This window comes from Podarcis raffonei, chromosome 17 (assembly GCF_027172205.1).
Source record: "Podarcis raffonei isolate rPodRaf1 chromosome 17, rPodRaf1.pri, whole genome shotgun sequence".
NCBI classification, from domain to species: domain Eukaryota; kingdom Metazoa; phylum Chordata; class Lepidosauria; order Squamata; family Lacertidae; genus Podarcis; species Podarcis raffonei.
In genome coordinates, this window is record NC_070618.1 from 25,757,693 (window position 1) to 25,778,662 (window position 20,970).

General features: G+C 40.8%; 1 protein-coding gene across 9 annotated transcripts in view; it reads right to left on the reverse strand.

Annotated features, from left to right (window-relative positions):
- BNC2 (basonuclin 2) overlaps positions 1-20,970 on the reverse strand; it is a 401,737-nt gene that overhangs the window by 137,386 nt on the left and 243,381 nt on the right. For all 9 annotated transcript variants that reach the window (XM_053371775.1, XM_053371779.1, XM_053371777.1 and 6 more), the window contains one exon: positions 6,703-6,805. In XM_053371775.1, the coding sequence (XP_053227750.1) occupies positions 6,703-6,805 (103 nt within the window). The remainder of the gene's footprint in view (positions 1-6,702; positions 6,806-20,970) is intronic.

Here is a 20,970-nt window from a genome sequence, read left to right on the forward strand (position 1 = left end):
AAGGCCAATAGGTGAAACTATTTAATTAGTTAGTTAATAAGATCATCCCTTCTCTTTTGTGAACTGGAAAATTACAACTTGTCCCTTTGGCGGAGACACTTCAGGAATGGAACAAGGATGTGGGCCAACCCCCTTGTGTTAAGGTTATTATTTTAACGAGGATGGAGTTTTAACTTGGGTGGGTGCTGTTTTATTTGTAGGGTGGGGTTGTTTTAAATTGTTGTTAAATGTTATATGTTAGTTTTGATTTTTGTATTTGTGGGCTAGGGTACTGTTCAGGGACTTTTGTCAGGGTGGGTATTGTTTTTTAGTGTGCATACATTAGAATTGTTAATTGTTATGATTACTTTTATTTTTATGTTTTTATTAGGTTTATTATGTATTTTGTGCTTCATATATTGTAACTGTGTGTTGTAAACCACCCTGAGACCTACGGCTATAGGTCAGTATACAAATTTAATACATGATGATGATGATAGTTTGCTAAATGTATATCCTGCCTTCTCACCAAATGATATTCCATATGGGTAACAACAATAAAAGTAAAGTACAAAAAATGAGAAGGGAACAGAATTTTCACAGAACTGAAGCAATAGTTTTGCACAAATTTCTGGTTTTGATGCTATAGGTAAAGGTAAAGGGACCCCTGACCATTAGGTCCAGTCATGACCGACTCTGGGGTTGCAGCGCTCATCTCGCTTTATTGGCCGAGGAAGCCAGCGTACAGCTTCTGGGTCATGTGGCCAGCATGACTAAGCCGCTTCTGGCGAACCAGAGCAGTGCACGGAAACACCATTTACCTTCCCGCTGGAGCAGTACCTATTTTATCTACTTGCACTTTGACGTGCTTTCGAATTGCTCGGTTGGCAGGAGCTGGGACTGAGCAACGGGAGCTCACCCCGTCGCGGGGATTCGAACCGCCAACCTTCTGATCGGCAAGTCCTAGGCTCTGTGGTTTAACCCACAGTGCCACCCGCTCCTTATAAGCATGCTTTTTTAAAAAAACAAACAAACCAAAAACCCCTCTGTCATTAGCAAGTTGTTAGAACTGACTCTCACAACATGCTAATGACAGGGGTTTTTGGGTTGTTTGTTTTTTAAAAAATGACCTTGCACCCTGTTTACCTGGGGTGAATGGCCATTGCCCAAAGCTCAGCTCCATTCATGTTCCCATCTTACTATATGCCGATGATGTAGTCATCTTGTCTTGCACAAGGGTTGGCTTGAAGCGGCTCCTGTGCCGCTGCCAGGAATATTGTATAGCCAACAGACTGGAACTGAACTTCGCAAAATCTAAAGTGCTTGTTTTCTCAAGATCTTGGAAGCCTCATAGGTGGGAGGTCAGTGGAAACCCATTGGAACAGGTTAAAAACTTTAAATACCTAGGCATTCACTTCCAATATAACACTTCCTGGAAAGACGATTGCAAGCTTGCACTTAATGGAGCGGATCCTCTAGCTCTGGCTGTCACTCGTTTCTTCTTTAACAGAGGGAATCAGTCCATCAGTCCAGCTGCACTAAAGTTCTTTAATGCCCCAAAGTAGCCTCAAAACTCCTGTATGGCATTCCATTATGAATTGGCACATTTAACCAATCATTGGAACACATCCAATCCAAATTTCTGGGCAAAATTCTGGGGCTGCCAAATTGCGTGCCATGTACAGCCATGTGTCTGGAAACTCGGCAAGGGCTGCTGGAAACCAAAGTGTGGCTCATCACTGTAAAATTCTGACTCCACCTACATTTCATGTCCAATCCACCCTCTTTAACTTTCCACATACTGGCAGAATCCCACCATTCTAAAAGGCTAGCTTGCATTGAGAGCCAAATCAGAACCTGTGGCCTATTACTCAAATCGCTGCCTATGCTCCCACAATTGGAAGCATTCCAGACAATCAAGCGCAGAATCCTAGAGTCTGAATTCCCAATCCTTTGCAGTGAAGCCAACAAAACCTGTTCCCCATTGGGGTTTGGAATTCCACCCTTGTTGGGCCAGGACACTCCATATTTACACCAGTTTTACGATCCCCACCTACACAGAGCTCTTTCCCTAGCAAGATTTAATGTCTCACCGTCTGCCGTTTTGCAAGGTAGAGTCCTGAAAATCCCATCCTCTGAAAGACGCAGCCTTTGTAGTACAAAAGAGGTAGAATTCATCACATCACTTTTAGTTTTATTTCCCATTTTATGCAAAAATATGTGATAAGTATTTGGCCCACTTATTGAAGGAAGGGGTTTATCTTCCAGGGTGTCTCGTCTGCTGAACAACTGTAGGGATGAAATTGTGGAGAATGGGGAAAGATTTTTGAGTGACGCTATGAAATTACGTCACCATGGGTCCTAAGAGCCATCTTTGTACCTCACGATGTCTGGACAGTTTTATCCTAAAGTATCTCCTACTATGTTTCGTTAACTGTGTTGTGTTCTTATCCGTGTGTGTGTGTGTGTGTGTGTGTGTGTGTGTGTGTGTATAATCTCCTTTATTGGCATAGAAAAAGTGCATCATATACATGGATAAGAACACAACATTTATCTCTGTATAAAGCAATCCTTTTTTGCTTTCCTCATCATCCTGCCAGCAGTTGCAACCGTACCAGCATGAGGACTTGCCTCATATCAGCCAGATGTGTGGGGTATAAATAAATTATGATGATGATGATGATGATGATGATGATGAAAACCACGTGGACCAGGCCAAGGAACAACCTCCCATATCACCAAGGCCTGGATAACTTCAGCCAGGACCTTCACAAGCACAATCTCCTGAGCCTGAGGGATTAAAGGCCACCCACAGCCCTCTCAGCCATCCAGCGATGCAAGGAGTGCGCAAGTCAAAAGGCTATGGAGTGAGCACAAGGGAGTGCCAGATTTCAGGCCAGAAGGCTGGCCCCCCATTAAGAACAGAGTCTGGGAGAGGTTTGTGTGGAAGCATAGGCTTTAAAAACGCTAAAAAATATATTGGACCTTCATAGACTGTGTGTGCAGGAGCTGTCCGTGGTGTTTCAGCTTCTGTCCTACATTGTGGTCTTATTCCGTGGGCTCCTCCGCAGGACCAAAACATGACACGTTATTTTATTCTACCCTATTCTTTGTGTTCTAGTTATTTTGACACAAATGTTTACATTTATTTTATTTTTTTGGAAAGGGAAAAAGGTCAAAAGATTTCCCCCCTTTAACTTTCCACAAACATCCCGACTACCACCCACAAAATAGTGAACATCCCTTGACAGATTCCATAGCTGCTAGAAGTTATCATGGAGTTCTCCAAAGATGGAAGACACAGAATCCCAGAGGTGTGCATTTGCTGACCCTAAAACCAGCAGTTGTGCGGCTTTCAAATTTCGCACATTTTGGACTTTAAAAATGTCTAACTAAGCTCTTTTTTTTTATCAGAAATGAGAAATGACCAGCTATTGCTGGTGAAAATAATTGGGTTTTTTTAAAAAAAAAATCATGGTACAATAAAATACGAACTAATCTTCAAAGAACTATAAAAAGAGAAAAACTAAAAGAATGGAAAACAGAATTAAAAATACAAAATACTCTCTCAAAGCTGTATCTTAACTTTTTTTTAATAAGATTTTTTTTAATATTGGTTTTACATGAATTTATACATAGTAACTTTAACTACTCCAAAACATGAAAATAAAAAGGTTATTTCAAACCTTTGGACATCCTCCCCTCCCTTCATGGGTTCCATTTCCAAATATTATTATTATTAATAATAATCTTTTCTGCATCTTTCCCCATTATCCATCTATTATATAATCATAGTTACCAAAATTCATTTCACGTTACAAGTGTCATACAGGGGGGGGAAAGATGAGACTTCCTAACTTGCCTGGGAGCCTCCCTCTCTTCTCACAGCCTCTCACCCTGTGAGATCTCTCCTTTCCTTCCTCTCACAAAGGGTCCTTCAAGTTAATAACAAGCAAGCACGTAAAATTTGCCAACCAGTCTTACTCTGACAGCACTGAAGACCATGGTTTTGCAACAAACTTTATATACAATTGAGGCAAGACCAGTGCCACGTAGTGCTTGGGCCTGACCAGGTAGAATAACATAAACTCGTGGCATAGTGGGCATGATTCATACAAATTTAAGTCCCACTTATTTCTAGAGGAGAGCAAGCGGATGTTGGTGATCTTTTGGACTAGGGAACTGCAGGTTTGAAATACCTGTTCAGCTTCTGGGCTGGCCAAATCACATGTACTCTACCTAAATGAGTTATGGGTGAAGGGAGGCATACGAAGGAGGAGGAGCAGGAGGAGGAGGAGGAGGAGAATGTGATCTAAAGTTGGGGTTCCATTTAAAACTCACATAATTCTTGTTTAATACAGCTGTGTTGGTTTCCAGACCCAAAGGTGTGTTTAAAGCCCTAAATTACTTAGGCCCCAAATATCTGAAAGACTATCTCCTTCCCTTTGGAACCTCTCAGGTACTAAGATCAGCAGAGGGGGCCCTTTTAGCAGTACGACTGGTCTACAAAATTCAGGGGGTGGCAGCCTGGGAGATGGCATTCTCTGTGGCAGCCCCTAACCTGTGGACACACTTATTTACCCCTGCCTTTGACACCATATAAGTATCAACATCAACCTTTATTACGGTCCAAAGACCCAGAAAATTGTTACAAAGCAATACACAATTCATACAGCCTACCTCCAGGTTAAATAAGCATTTTGTTCAGAATATAGGGATCATTGGTTCTTGCAACCACCGATAAAAACTTTGCCACTGCTAATGTTCTAGCGTTTGTCCAGTCTTCCAATAGGAACCAGACATAATGAGCCTCTGCTTTTCCCGGGAAAGGCACCAGCAAGGGTAATATCAGTTCAGCCCTGGCTTGCTCATATTTTGCACAGGACACCATATATGTAGATGGACCCACCCTATTCTCGTGACTGTGGTTTGGCTTGACTAATTCTAACAATGTATTTTTAAAATGCTGTAATCCTGTCCTGGGACCTCATGGTGAAGGGTGGGTAAGATATCAAATAAACAAAGTTTGCAACACCCCATGTACAGCACCCTGAGATCCTAGAGGATTGTAACCTTTTGAAAGTGACGGAGATGATAAACAAAATAGATAAAGGATATGCACTCAACCGCTCTTCCAATGAAATCAGTAGGACTTTTCTTCCTCCACCCTATCCTTAAAACCAGACTTTAAAAATATATTTGATGATTCAGCAAAGTGGGGGGGGGGTACAAGAATCACTAAGAGTGAAGTACACAATAATACAGGCTGGATAGTGAAAGTAACATTGCCAGGAATGTTGTTTGCCAGGTGGATTTCTGACTAATGGGAGTGCTGTGGTGGGGGATCATACCCCCTACCCATCCAACCCTACAAGTTAGAGCTGTGTAAAGAGTAAAGCAAAACATACCTTCCAGCTCATGCCCTGAGTTATAGATTATCTAGGTCATTGTGCCACCTCTTATGAGGGTGAACCACCATCAAGATTTTCACTCAACCAGTTCACAATATACCACCTTCTTTCTGCTATCCAGGCTCTGAAAGACAGACTCTGGTATGTTTGAATTTCCACCAAACTCTGGCGTACTGGTTGCTTCTTATGTGCAATGTGAGCTCCAAGCACAACTGTAGTATAAACAAATATGGTCCTACCATGAGATAATCTAAGGCAGGGTGGTTTAAATTAATATCCCCCCCCAATGGAACAATGGGGAGCTGGCATGGACTGCACTTGCTATAAATTCAGATTAAGGCCAAGTCTTTGCCAAGAGGCAGGGAACATGAGTTGGATCCATTAACTTATTCTAGATCCAACTCCATGCTCCAGAATTTAGTTCAGAATAACTTAGGTTCTGCTGAAATCAGTAGAATAAGTTAACCGTGACGTCAATGGGAGCAAAGTTCAACTAGCTTAGTCTAGCTCCAGCTAATAAAATATATATTTAACGCATGCAGCTTTCAGCTGGTTTCCAGTACTCATACTGAGGACTACCCACATGGTAATGATTTTAAAAGCATTGCTCTGCCTCATCACAAGAAAGGGCAAAAGTCATCCATCAGTGCCAGAAACAGCCCTGAAGCATGACTGACAAGGATCTGGAAAACTCATCTCATTAAGATTGCCTGGAGTTGCATGGCAACCACACGCTTAAATACCATGCCCAGGAAAGGAATGTGAGCAACTGGCGAATGGTTATTAAGACCTTCAGGGTGCAAGGCAGGTTTCCATAGCAACAGCCACACCACCACTTCCTCTTTCAAGGCAGCTGGAACCATTAGCTTGACACAACTGCTATCCTATGCACAACTGATCTCTTAGTGCAACCTCAGGAGCGAATTTCAATAGTCGGCTTTGACACAGCTTCAGCTTTGACTTCAGTTTTGAGTCTAAACAATATTGTGGCAAAAGACATGGAAAGATTCTGCCTCAGGTACCAAAATGTGTTTGGCTGGCCCTAGATCTAAATATATTGTTGAACTACTCAATTGTGAGAACCGAAATAGGCTAGAATATGCTATTTTGAATGCACGCTGCACAATACTCATTTCTTCCACTGTCATTCAATGACATGTGTTGGAACAACAGGAACCTCCACTGTTCTGTTGTCTACAGAGCACAAAGCAAGCAGGTGTCAATATGTAAAAGTAATTCAGCAATTGATATGTTATATGCACACATTGAGATAAACATGACAAGGAGAAACAGAAAGGAAAGTAGTTCTTACCATGTGCCACCCATCCATGTTTACACTGATCGCAGGTTCTCAAGTTTATCTTCCCCGGTTGGAAACATTCACACGTGCAATTTACCAGTGTGCAGCGTATGGCCTGGAAGGAGAAAAGAAAAACCAACTTCTATAAACATCTTACTAGACGAATAATCACATAAGAAGTAGAATTTTTATAGCTCGCTGCATGTCTAAGGGCCTTCATGTGCATTATCTTAACATGTACATCAGACCCTAAAGTGAGGGAGGTCAGAACTGTCATCCTATATTGCCTGGTAGAAGCTTAAAAGAATAACAGCAGGTGATTTGGCAAAATTCAAGATTCAGATGAGATTTGAACTTCCAGGTTCAGAATAGTTAACCTTCTTAGCAACTACACCAGGGCTCTGGAACCTGCAGATGTTGTTTGACTCCAACAATCATGAGCCCTAAGCATGGCCAATGGTCAGAGATAACAATGTCTGGGGAGCGACAGGTTCAGATCTCAACACATATTCAGAGCACTATTTGGAATCCTGGCTATTATCAGAGAAATATGCAGGGTTGGTTTGTTTTGTTTTTTAAAATAATCTTTAAATATATGCTTTCAGAATATTTGTCATTTTCATTTCCCTACTGCACATATAACAAAATGTAAAACAAAAATTGACATGAAATGGCGTGCTCTATTTTCATCTCAGGGGAAGGGGGCTGTCATAAACAATAACTTTTTTGTTGTCACAGAACAATTCCAATTATAGGATGCATTAAGCCATCACCATCGTGAAAATGAATAAACACACTTAAATAATGTAGACCGAAGTCCCCATTTGGTTTATAAGTGTGGAAGACAATGTGTGTGTTGTACAAATTTCAGCTTTCCAAGTGCCCAAAGGATGGTTGTTGTTTTTTAAGCTAGTTATCTCTTAACATTGCAACATGTCATTTTTGTTGTAACTAAGAATGAAGTACATACTGAAATATACATAAATACGGAGCAAAGGTCTCTCCACTCCATTGAAGAAGAAAAAAGTTCTCAAGTTTCTTTTTTGGAAACTTGTGAAATATTTAATTCAGTTAAGCATCAGAATGGCCGCTGGCTCCATGTGTTCCCTAAGCAGCAATACAGTGATGGAGATAGAGAAGAGAATTGATTCAGGAACTATACAGCAAATTTCATTTGCTGCATCACTTGTACAAGGCACAACTGTTCAACTTTTGACAATTTGATGTGCCCTTTAGAAACATGTCCCCCACCATCTGAAAATGAACTATAAGTAGGTAAGATTGAAACACATACGGTATGAAAAGAAATATTACTTTGGAAGGGAAAGATGGATAATTTCTTTAAACTATAAAGCAAATACATAAATAATGACCAAGACGCTCTCTTTTTAGGCCAAGACCTCAGTTTTTTAATAGTTCTATAGATGACCTGTGCTCCCTAAACTACTAGTAGTAAATTTATGGCATGCATTTAAGCTTAATTTGCACACATATTTTTGAAATGGAGGGTATTATATTCATCATTCACACATTAACAATGTACTGTAACTACTGGAAATGCCAGGAAATGATCACTCTACCAATTTAGATGCAACCAGTGATTACTTTAGGGTCAGAGGAAGGAGGTTTGGTACCTGCACTTGCAAGAACATCAGAATTCCCCGAATGCAGCAGCAACTGATTTATTGAAATGCAAATCGCCACATTATAGGAAATAACCACCATTGTCTTGAAACAGTGGTTTTATACACCTACTCACTCAGGCATCCCACTGCACTTGGGGGAGATCTACCTCCAAGTATAGATAGTTTGCGTCACACTGTTTATTAATTAAAGTTATAGGCCAGGAGAAGTTTTGCTGGCCTGTTGCATATTGTTGGTTTTGCAAAACTGCAACCCTCTGACACAGCTAAGCCCACTCCGTTTAGTCCACAGGAGTTCAAGACCAGCATTTGGGTAGCAGAGGCAGGCAGTAAGTAAGGCCCTCTTGTACATGCATAGTGCCCCACATATCTCACAGCTCATGTCCTTGCGGGATATTACCAGCCCCATTCAAATAAATGTGGCATCCCTGTGAGCAAATAAGCTCAAAACAGGGGTTGTTTGCAAATGCATAGATCATGTTTGATTAATTTTTTCGGTTGTTCTCCAATTAAAATCTGACTGCTTTTCCTTACATGATTTCCGACAAAGGTATATTTTCTACATGCCTTTTGCTTTTCTCTCTTCAGCTGCTGCTTCATATCAGACTCTAAAAAGTATTGCTGGATGCAAGTGCAAGCAGGGGGGCGGTGGCGAGGTGAGCTTGTTGTATTGCACCTGACAGTTAAGAGTTTATCAACCAACGTCAACCGACCAACTGTTCATTAGCAAGGTTGTAAAACATCGTTGTACCTAACGGTAATTAAAGGAATTAGAAATATGAAATATAAGGGCACCCACGAAATTGCTGAGTAGGCAAGAATAATATATGTGATTGCAAGTGACCAGACGAAGCAGGGAGGGTTCTACCGAAAGGTCTCTCTGTGTTCAATACTTTATTGACTCAGTAATATATCAGATCTCCCCTAGTCAGTAATGGTGTCTTTCTCTAATATGTTCATTAATTAATGAACTCAGTAATTAATTGCAACTGCAAAAGGGCAGAAAGCATTACGGAGTGCAGCTCCTTCTACTAACAAATGCTTTATTTCAAATTCAGTTTTTAGCATATATTTCACAGTTTCCTGGTGTTTATCTTACAAGTGGGTGCAGCAACATCACCCCGTTACAACTGTGAGCCTTGCCAAATTCTCTCTATATTGAAAGTTCAGAAGAATTTTCAACATACTCTACCTCTCCCCTCTTTCTTTCATTTTTTGTTTTTGAAAAGATTATTCGGTTGGTTATTAAAATTAGATTCAGGCTGAAATGGAGTGTGTGTTTTTTTAGTTCAACATTACAGTTTATTGCCTGAAATCCAAATGACTCATTTAGCTATGTTTAAAATTATTAAAGGGGGAGGGGCTTCCTCCTTCATTTGTGTTTCATTCGCATTGTTCACAAGAACAAACATTCAAGGAGATTTCAGGTCAACATTTAAGACCTCTCAATCACCTTATATCAGGTTTCAACAATAAATTATATAACATCTGAAAATGCTATAAGGTTGCAAGGTGAATGACAGGAAATTACTGCAATCACTTGCATCCTGATCCTAAATACATTTACTTGAGCATCTGTTTCATTGATTTTTTTATCATCTATTTCCAAATAAGTATGGTGACTAAGAACCACTTTTCTTATGTAAACATTGACATAGCTCTTCATGGTGAAATGTAACAATAATGCTAAAACAAACAGTCCAATGCTAACATAACCTTAGCATCACCATTCTTTAACATGGCCAAAAACCAGTCAATTAAATGTCAAGTGTATTTGAACCCAAATGACAGTAATGACAGGGTGAATTTGCCCCTCCCCCAAACTTTAAGATGCATAATTTTTGCTACGGACCATCCAATCACCAACGAGATGCGCCATCTTTGATTAACATTATCCAGGGGGACAATTATATCGGGCCCCTGTGTTTACCCAAATAAGAAAGTGTTCCGAATGAACAGAAACAATTATGAAAACTAGAGGGCTATTATTTGGTAAACAGAAACTTGTTGATAAAAATTGGCATCAGAGGGAGAGGGGGCTGGGAGAATGGCAATTTCCAGAATGTTCTGTATCACCTGTAAAATATAAGTAACAATTTTAAAAACTTAAAAAAATGGGATGAGAGAATGTATTTAGCACAGCAGGACATTGTACATTGCTGCGGCAGTGGGGGTAAGATAACTTTTTCTTGTCAAAGTCCACATGTCAACAGTGGGTGAGTCCTAGGCTAGTTGTGTGTGGAGTCATAGCCATAGCTGTCAACTTTTCCCTTTTCTTGTGAGGAATCCTATTCGGAATAAGGGAATTTCCCTTAAAAAAGGGAAAAGTTGGCAGCTATGGTCATAGCCCAAATGCTCAGGCCTTGACCCCAAAGTAGGCTGGAGACCCCTTGTTTTTCCTCTCTGTCCTGCCACCACTTTTCCTGTCTTTTGCCCCAATTCCCAACCCCCCTCCTCCTCCTCCTTGCCATCCATAAGAAATTGGGTTGAGGACAAGCTACAGATTTCCAACAAGCAGTAGCCTGGCAAAACTGAACTGAGTCGAAAATGAAAATCTCAAATGACCATTTGTAACGTGATGCAGTATTTTATTTGATTTCTTGAATTGGTTTTTAAAAGCTGTAAAAAAAAGGGGGAGCACTGAGAGGTTGTTACACACACACACACACACACACACACACACACACAATTTCAAGGTGGGCTTCCAAGAAAGAATTATTTTTTAAAAAATAAAGCACTCACTGTATATAGCTTTGGTAGATGATGGGAAAACCTTTGGGCCCCCCAAAGTATAAAGGTAAAGAGACCCCTGACCATTAGGTCCAGTCATGGCTGACTCTGGGGTTGTGGCGCTCATCTCGCTTTATTGGCCAAGGGAGCTGGCGTACAGCTTCCGGGTCATGTGGCCAGCATGACTAAGCCACTTCTGGCGAACCAGAGCAGCGCACGGAAATGCTGTATAGGTGCAGCCTAAATTACATTACTTCACACACAAATAAAAGGGTATAGCCTACTAGATGCAGATTTGAGAAAATGGTCTCTATCTCATCTCATCTCTGGGCTTAGCTAGGGAACAAACCAAGGGCTGTGAGCAGAATCACCATGGCAAGGTTCAAAAACTGGATCACAGTCCAGGTGATTAGATGTGGGAATCAAGTGTAGAAGCGTTTTAAGTCGCCACTATGGAAGATATTAAAAGAGAACTGTCAAACAAATTTAAAAAGATTAGCTATGACTGCCGAGGAGCATTGTAATGAGATTTACTACCAATATAAATAAATCCCACCTGCATAACTGGCCTGCATTCACTTAAGAGTAAAACACAAGATCTTTTTTTGCTGACTCAGACTAGAAGAGAGAAACTAAACACTACCACCACCCAAGGAGATATTACGGAGGAAATGTATAGATGTACTACAAGCGGAATGTGAAGGCAGATTCAGGGTGCAATAAGCCAGGGCCCCCAAGAACCATTAGGTTCTGCCATGTAAATAATCCACAAGTAGTTAGAACATCAAACAAGTTTTCTAGACATAGACCTTACACAGTGTTTCTTGCATTTCCAGTAAGATTATAAATGTCTCCAAGGAGCCCTTATAATATCAATGGAAAAGTCATAATTCCATCTAAATCCATCCCTATGCTAGTTATATGGCAGATCCACTTTCCCTTTAAAAACCCCATTTCCACTAAAATCATGTTTAAAGACAAGAAGACAATCTAAAATAAGCCCTGTGATTTCATTAAGCACCAAGGATTTTTAGCAGTGCTTCCTATCTTTGGGTCTAACTCAAGGGTTTAGAAATGCTGTTCGATATCATATTACAATATGTTAGCATTAGTGGTAATGGTAGCTTTTCAATAACGGGGGCAGCGGGGAGGGGAGGCCTGGTGGCCTGAGAATGAACAAATCAATCCAGTATTAATTGATTGAAATGCTGGTGGTGGCAGGGAGAAGAATTGATGTACTGATACGGCTGTTGATGAAATTACTCTAGTTTGTGCTGTAGTATGGGAGGAAAGGAATAATTGATAAAATGAGCCTGATATCAATTGTTTGAAAAGCAATAGATAATAATAAGAGTCCTATAACTGGAGGTCACACGAAGGTCATTTATTCCAACTGCTGATACAAAATACAAAACAAGGAAACTCCCATAGATAGATTTTGATTTGGGAGACAGTATTTTGTTTAATCCATGTGGGATTTCATTGCATAATCCTAGTGGAAGTGGGGAGGAGGTTAGCCACAGAAGCCTGGAGAGAGGGAATTCAGAAAGGCAAGCGAGGAAAGTCTGTGGGAGGGAGGTAGAGCCATTCCCTTTGGTTGGGCTATGGTTACCCTGTTATTAATCTGAGATAAAAACGACTATGTTTGCACACCAGGCAAACACCTTTTAAATTCAGCAGCTGACCGAGTGGGCAGGTACAGTGCACGTGTAAACACTTGAAACACAATCCTTGACCTTGGAAACGCGAAGGTCCTGAACTACACACTATCTCTGTGCCTGGGATGGAATTATGGTTCACGGATATTCAGAGTATTAGGATTTTACACAGCTCCGTACAACTTAATTCTGGAATACGAGCAAGTTAACTTTGCACGTTTTTAAACCATACTTTGAAGGCACACATTTCATAGACTCATAGAATTGTAGAGCTGTAAGGGACCCTAAGGCAATGCAGGAATTTCAGCTAAAGCATCCATGACAGATGGCCACCCAACCTCTGCTTAAAAAATTCCAGTGAAGGAGATTCCACCACCTTCCGAGGGAGACCATTCTGCTGTCTAACTGCTCTTACTCTCAGAAAGTTCTTCCTGATGTTTATTCAGAATCTCCCTTCTTGTAACTTGAATCCATTGGTTCAGGTCCTATCGTTCTGGAGCAGGAGAAAATAAGCTTGTTCCAACCTTCGTGTGAGAGCCCTTTAAAGATATTTGAAGATGGCAATCATATCTCAGTCTCCTCTTTTCCAGGCTAAAAATACCCAGCTCCCTCAAATATTCCTCATGGAAGCAGCACAAGGAAGTGCTGTCCTGATTTTAGAGGCTCCTTAAGTACAACAATATAATTCTTTACCCTGCATTTCAGCACTGCTAAATACTCCTGAGCCTTGCTACATCCCTTGTTTCCCAGTATCAGTCAGATATACCTTGTGAGGGGTTCAGTGCATCTTAGTGCTATATCAGTAGTTTTACATCATATTATATTAGTATTGTTTCTGACTGGTATTTATTTTCACTAATACAATTTGAAAGGTGCTAATATCATTATATTTCTCTGTGGCATTCATGAAAACAATACTAATATGATATGATGGCAAGAATACTAACAACACGTAAAGCAGCTGATGAGATAACAAAGGTACTTTCAGTGTGGGAAAACATGTAGCAGAGAAATGTTTTACAAAACCATGCACAACTGTTCTTCGGGGAGAAGCAGGGAAATGAAAATGACACTGGGGAGTAGAAGAAAGGGAAAGATAAAATGCCATTTGAAATCCTCTATCAGTACTAAGAAGCCCTGTAGTCAGACTCAGGGAAAAAAACAAAAACACCCCATGCAGTTATTTCTGGGAAATGTTCTAAGAGAGAATCAAGTGCGCAGCAGTTGGGAAAATGGTGAACTCCATGTTAGGAATTATTAGGAATGGGACTGAAAGTAAAATGGACTGTTATACAAAACTATAGTGAGACTGCACTTGGAATACTGTGCACAGTTCTGTTGACTTCAACTTGTAGGGGTGGAAAATGTCAGAGAGGAGCAACCAAAATGATGAAAGGGCTCAAGCAATTATCCTGCGAGGAAAGGTTACAATACTTGGAGTTTTAGGGGGCAGAAAGGCGGGTCAGGGAACATGATATAGGCATATAAAAATATGTATGGTGCAGGGACGCGGGTGGCACTGTGGGCTAAACCACAGAGCCTAGGACTTGCTGATCAGAAGGTCGGCGGTTCGAATCCCCATGACGGGGTGAGCTCCCGTTGCTCGGTCCCTGCTCCTGCCAACCTAGCAGTTCGAAAGAACGTCAAAGTGCAAGTAGATAAATAGGTACCACTCCGGCGGGAAGGTAAATGGTGTTTCCGTGCGCTGCTCTGGTTTGCCCGAAGCAGTTTAGTCATGCTGGCCACATGACCCAGAAGCTGTCTGCGGACAAACACCGGCTCCCTCAGCCTATAGAGTGAGATGAGCACCGAAACCCCAGAGTTGGTCACGACTGGACCTAATGGTCAGGGGTCCCTTTACCTTTACCTATGGTGCAGTGAAAGTGGATAGTCTTTTCGTAATAGTATAATTGGGACCCATCCAAGTTAACCGATTGCTAGAAGATTCAGGACTAATAAAAGGAGATACTACTTCACACAGTTACCCTATGGAACCTGTTTCCACAACGCGTAGTGATTTTCATCAGTTTGGATGGCTTTCAATGACTTCTAGCCAGTGCTATTTTTCTAGAGAAAGAGGCCCCGTCTTATGATGGAAATAGCGCCCACCTGAGAGGTTCCAGAACTGAGTTCTGGAGAATAACGGCTGGTGGGGGGGGGGGAGCCCTGCTTCTGGTCATGACGACAATGAACTACTTTCCCTGTGAGAACAGGATGCTGAAGTAAATGGGCCTTTGGTCCGATCCAGGAGTATTCTTCTTATGTAATGTGCACTGATTCAGCAAACCTACGTTAAAATATAACAGTTGCAGAAACACAACAAAAACCTAATCTGGAGTTCTCTATTCATATAAATCTATTGAAGATTTCCTTATTGCGTGCGTGCACACACACAAAAGACCGCTTGCTCTGCTGAAATAATAGGCTACACACAGGTAGCAAAATACAATGGAAGACGCTATTGTGTGGCACAATAAGATGAGCCTCCTTTTCCTATGCGCACTGCATGTTTGGGCTGCCCATTTGCACTCCACACTACGCATGTTTTACAGCACGAAACATTAGGTAACCATACTGTACATTGCCAAACATGATTACTGCATAAAAGATGGAGCAGCAATTAGCCGGTGTGGTCAAATGGGGCTTTGACCTGGAAGACCTGGGTTTAAACGAGGAGGGATGGGTGATTCAGTCTATTTCTGCTCTACATCATTTCATATTCATAACTTTGTGTTTAGACATATATTATTCAATACCTCCTCCAACAAAATAAGCATTTCTAAATGTATTTTCTCTCCAAACGCACTTTTCCAAAGATATCACTTTTTGGTTGTTTTTTTAACTGAATCCTAGTAACGCAAATAATTAACCTGGACTAGGAAAATCCTTGCGCTGAATTTTCTTTCTCTCTCTTGGTCATCAAAATGTCCATTCCTTGACTCACTCTGGCTCAAAAAATGTCAGAAGCTTCACTGCCACAAATGCAATATGATATAAATGTATGGATAAAAAAATTGTCTTGGGAAGATGGGCTGGAGAGCCTAGCGCTGTAAACATTAACCCCTAACACCCCTAACATTTCCCAACACTTTAGAAAGATTAAAGTTATGCAAAGTGCCTTAAATCCATAAATTACACTGTATCAAGATTAATGGATCTCTCTTATTTCTGACCCAACCTCCAAAAATGGACTTTTTGATCACTAAATTTTGATAATTAATATACTATTTTAAGCGCTCCCTTATTATCTTATTAGTATTATTGTTAAGTGCTTTATTATTAATTTGGCAGACTGTGGAAAAGCCAAGCAATAACATTTTTGCTAACGAGGTACATTAGAAATTGACATTGTTGCTGTCTTCCAAACTTTGACATGAAAGAGAATGTGATTCCAGTAATTGCAAAAGAGACAGTTAAAACTTTACTCCATGGTCAGAGCAGAATGTTATTATGTGTAACTGCTTATTAAAAATAACCCTTATTGGTTCTCTCTAAAGGATTTTCTTTTATACATAGTTTTATCCTATAATTTTGTCCCTGTTGGGCATGCTGCCTAAATTTAAACACAAACAGTCAAGCAATGAAGAAACATTAACACATTTACTGTGAACAAAAACTCCCAGTTGTACAGTGAAATTTTAATACATTTCAACTTATCTCTTTTACTAATGGGGAGAGTACAAACCCTGCAGGAATTCGCTCTGCAAACTGGTAATTACAGTAGACTCACTTCTTATATAAATATATATGGTGTATAGGTACACTCAGTCAAGAACCACAGCTGCCCTTTTGATGTAAGTTACAATATAAATATTTGTGGGAGGAAATATTATGAAAATCTACAACAATTCTAAAGGAATACATTATTTTTGGGGAACGTATCCTTTAACTGTTCTTATGCGCACATACAGTATTTATCAAATACATTTGCTTGCTTGAGCTCAAAACCTATAAGCATGTTTTTTTCATTCTTAATTCTCCCTTTCCCCCCAAAATAGAGCAGCATTCTAAATACATTTGCCACTGGTTCAGAATGAGTGTTTCCAGTCCAAAGATATGAAGCTGTATTGCTACAAATATGCAAATATTTTGTTTCCTCTTGTATTCTTTTGGGCTGGGATTTTTGCATACAGATGTGTGTCTCATGTTGTATTATTTCCACTCTATCTATCTACAGTATTTATCTTTTTTTCTGGGGGGGGGGGGGAAATATTCGAAATTTCCAACGTAGCACAAATTTAAACTAATTAATTATTTGTCCCTTCTGGACTTTCCCTGCACCCCGCCCCTGGTTTCCACTTCTCCCTTTTGTTTCATTACACATCTTATCTTTCCCATTCAATCTCAAGTCCATTTAATAACCTTAATACATGGTACTTCATAGATGCTATATCAATCCTGCTAATGTTTCTAACTCTTTACAATTAAATTTAAGGTATTCTATATTTTTCCCCAGTCTTGTACAAACTTTTCTTCATCTTGGTCACTGATCTGCCCAGTCATCTTTGCCATTTCAGCATAGTCTATCATCTTTGTTATCAATTCTTCCTCCATTGGAACTTTCTCTTCCTTCCGATCTAACTACAGTACAGTCATACCTCGAGTTGAATGCGCTTCGGGTTGAGCGCGTTCGAGTTGCGCTCTGCGGCAACCCAGAAGTAATGGAGCGTGTTACTCTGTGCAGGTTTTGCCGCTCGCGCATGCGCAGACACTCAAAATGACGTCACGCACATGCACGGTAGTGGCGTGGAACGGATCCTGTTCGCATCCCGAGGTACCACTGTATTTATCTGTCATTATTCATCCAACTATCTATCACCCGTTGCAAGAAGATAAAGGTCACTGCAAGGAGCTTTCAGAAATATAGCCATCTAGTAAAGTTTGAGTCAGCTAGGATGAAATCCAGCAAACTTCACATGAGCAGAGAAGCCTGTATGTCTTCCTCATTAGAGTCTCTTTACCCTGCTAAACTGCCTCCAAGGAGATGTAAGATTATTATTATTATTATTATTAATAATAATAATAATAATAATAATAATAATATACCACCCTATACCCACAGGTCTCAGTCCCCTGTTAAAAGGATGTTGACATTGTTCCTTTAATTTTTCCACCATCCAAACTGTAAGACAGAAAGATAAATTGGGCAAACGCGAATCTCATAGCTATCACATTCTTGCACACAAACATCTTTGCATACTATCCAATCCTGCAAATCTGCAATAAATCGCTGCAAGGTTAAATAATGTGAATGTGATGGGGGACGGACGGACTCCAATGCCCTTTCTGTCTGAGAATAGGTGAAAGGGGGCTGTGATGATGCCTCAAAACAGTAAGCATTTTTACTAAAAAAAAAAAATGTGGGAGTTCCACAAAACAACTAATGGCACGAAATTTTCTTAAGCTTTATATGGTGAAAGCAACAACTCGGTTGAAGAAGAAGAAGAAGAAGAAGAGAGACAGAGGGAATAATTCATTAACGGGCAACAGCAACAAAGAAGCTTGCTATACATCCCAAGGGCAACTTTGTTCCAACCCATCTGCAAGACGTCTGCATCCATACATAACCCTGTTTACATATGTTATAAAGCAGGGATTGGGAAGCTGCAGTGCTAAATATATTGTTGGTCTCCAAAGTCCTTGAGTATCATCCAGCATGTCCAGCAATCAGGGATGGTGGGAGTTGTGGCCAAATGTCATCTAGAGAGCAACAAGGTCCCAATCACAGTCTGTTCATCCCCTGCCTACGATGCACAGCTACTGTACATGATAAAATGAGAACAAAGGCATTGCTTATTTGAAACCAAATGGTGACATCAGGCATATAAAAAGGGTACTTTTAATCTGCGGCGTATGTAGCAGGGATCTGGTATTTGGCAATATAAAGGTGGGATCTTGCACTGCAGATCTGGTTGTACCAGATAATCCTGGTGGTCCCTTCCAACTCTACAATTCTGTGATCCTGTGATGATAGCATCATAGAGTTGGGGCCACAAGGAACATCTAGTCCAACCCCCTGCCATGCAGGAATCTTGCCCACAGCAGTCCCTGGGTGGGCTTGAACCACCAACTTTCTGCTTAACAGCCAGACTCACTAACCCAATCTAGATAAATAATTGAAAACTAAAAGGACAACTTGGGAGGTCCAGAAGTGAGAGGACACACATTGTGGTCGCCCAGTAGTTGGTCATCCATCACTTCGTATGCAGTGGTGAGATAAGTAAACCAGGCCCTCTTTGAGAGAATACACTAAAACGTTTCTTTCATGAAGAACACTTGCTCCCTGAAACTCAGATCAGTTTTATTGCATTAGTGTTTTGAATCAAGGCTCTAAAGCAATTTGTGTGTGGTCACTAATTAGTGGGGGGTGGGAAGAAGAAGAAGAAGAGTTTGGATTTGATATCCCGCCTTTCACTCCCTTTAAGGAGTCTCAAAGCGGCTAACATTCTCCTTTCCCTTCCTCCCCCACAACAAACACTCTGTGAGGTGAGTGGGGCTGAGAGACTTCAAAGAAGTATGACTGGCCCAAGGTCACCCAGCAGCTGCATGTGGAGGAGCGGAGACGCGAACCCGGTTACCCAGATTACGTGACTACCGCTCTTAACCACTACACCACACTGGCTCGGTACAGCTTTACAGGGCAAGGGTACATCTTTACAGCATTAGGATTCATTGATGGTGAAAAAACTCTGCCATTTTGGAAGAAGGAAAAGCTTTTGCACTAGAAAAAGCATGCCAATCGATTATGGGAAAACCTGGCCCTGATGCACCAAGAAACCAGTTGTGTACAGCAGCAGAAGCAGCAGTACCCCCTTCTATATTTATGAAGTGTAAAGGTGAAGGGCATTCTGCTGAGATTAATACAAATAAATGCACACAATTATTCATTTAGCTCCAACAACCAAGCTTCGTTACAAACAGTTGCTTGTTTATATGTTTGTGGTGGAAAGCAGCCAGCCTTCTTCTACATTATTGTCATCCTAACCTCTTGGCAGAAGCAAAAGGAACAGAGAATATCAAGAACTGCTCAATCTTTTACTTGTGACCCAAGCTGATTTACACACAGAGACAGACGGAAACACCAACAAAACTCTGAGCACTTCCACAATTTATAACAATGATTTCTATGTTGGGTCAAAAAGCACCCAACTTGGTTTACGAAAGCCAACATGCCTTCTTGCTTGGTTAGAAAGGGAAAGTTTGATTCTGCAGGAAGCATTCCTGCTACTGATGTCACTTTGATGCTGTTGCTCCTGTACACACATAACATATTGGCACAAATATAAGCTGCACCCAAATATAAGCCATACCTTTACAATTCATTTGGGGGGGGGGGGGAGAGAGAAAGACACTATCCAAATCTAAGCTGCTCCCTTAAAATTCCACAGGCACTCACACCCGTTCCGTTTTACCACGTCTGTTTCAGCAGCAATATCGTAAACGCCAGTTTTTGTAAGGTCGCGAATTTAAGCCTCACTTTAACTTTTCATGGTCAGAATTTGGAGAAAAAAGTGAGGCTTATATTTAGGCCAATATGGTAGTTTACCAGGCCACTTCTATGGGCTGAGTCCCATCAGACCTAGGGCTGCTGTTTTGTAAAAATAAAGTATTATTTATCAAACACCTATAGCCTCTGCCTTCAGATGTAGACATGCAGACATAACACAGGAAGAATCTAAGAGAGGGTGAAGGGAACTTGAACATAAGGGGTTAAAACCAATGAGAAGAGAGATGATAGAAGGAAGGTGAACCTGTTCAGTTAGGGGGAAAGCAGGTCAGAGTGGGGGTGGAGTTCAGTCTGATGGTTTCTCTTCTCTTTTAATTATTTTTGGAAAGATTTTTTTTTTTTACCTATTGAGGATAGGTAGAAAAGAGAAATCCTAAAGTAAAATATGGGAAACGGGAGGGAAGAAGAAAGAAGATGGTGTCAGCAAGAAGAACAAAGGGAATGAGGATGAATAAAGACAGGCAGAAGAAGAAAATATAAGTAGGGGAGAGGAAGAGGGCCAAGAAATTTAAATTAAGACAGCTGTAGTAAGGTTTGCTGCATGGCTACACACTTCATATGGTGGGAAGGCCAAAATGTTTCCGGATGGGGGGAAAGATTTTTGTTTACATGTGTGGCTCTTCACAGACATGATGTCATGATTTTATGCAGCCAATCAGACTTGCCTACATGACAACATCACTGAGCCCAACCCAGAGAACTGTGTTTACTCTGTATTGGCTTAGCTTGCCCTCGGCAATAT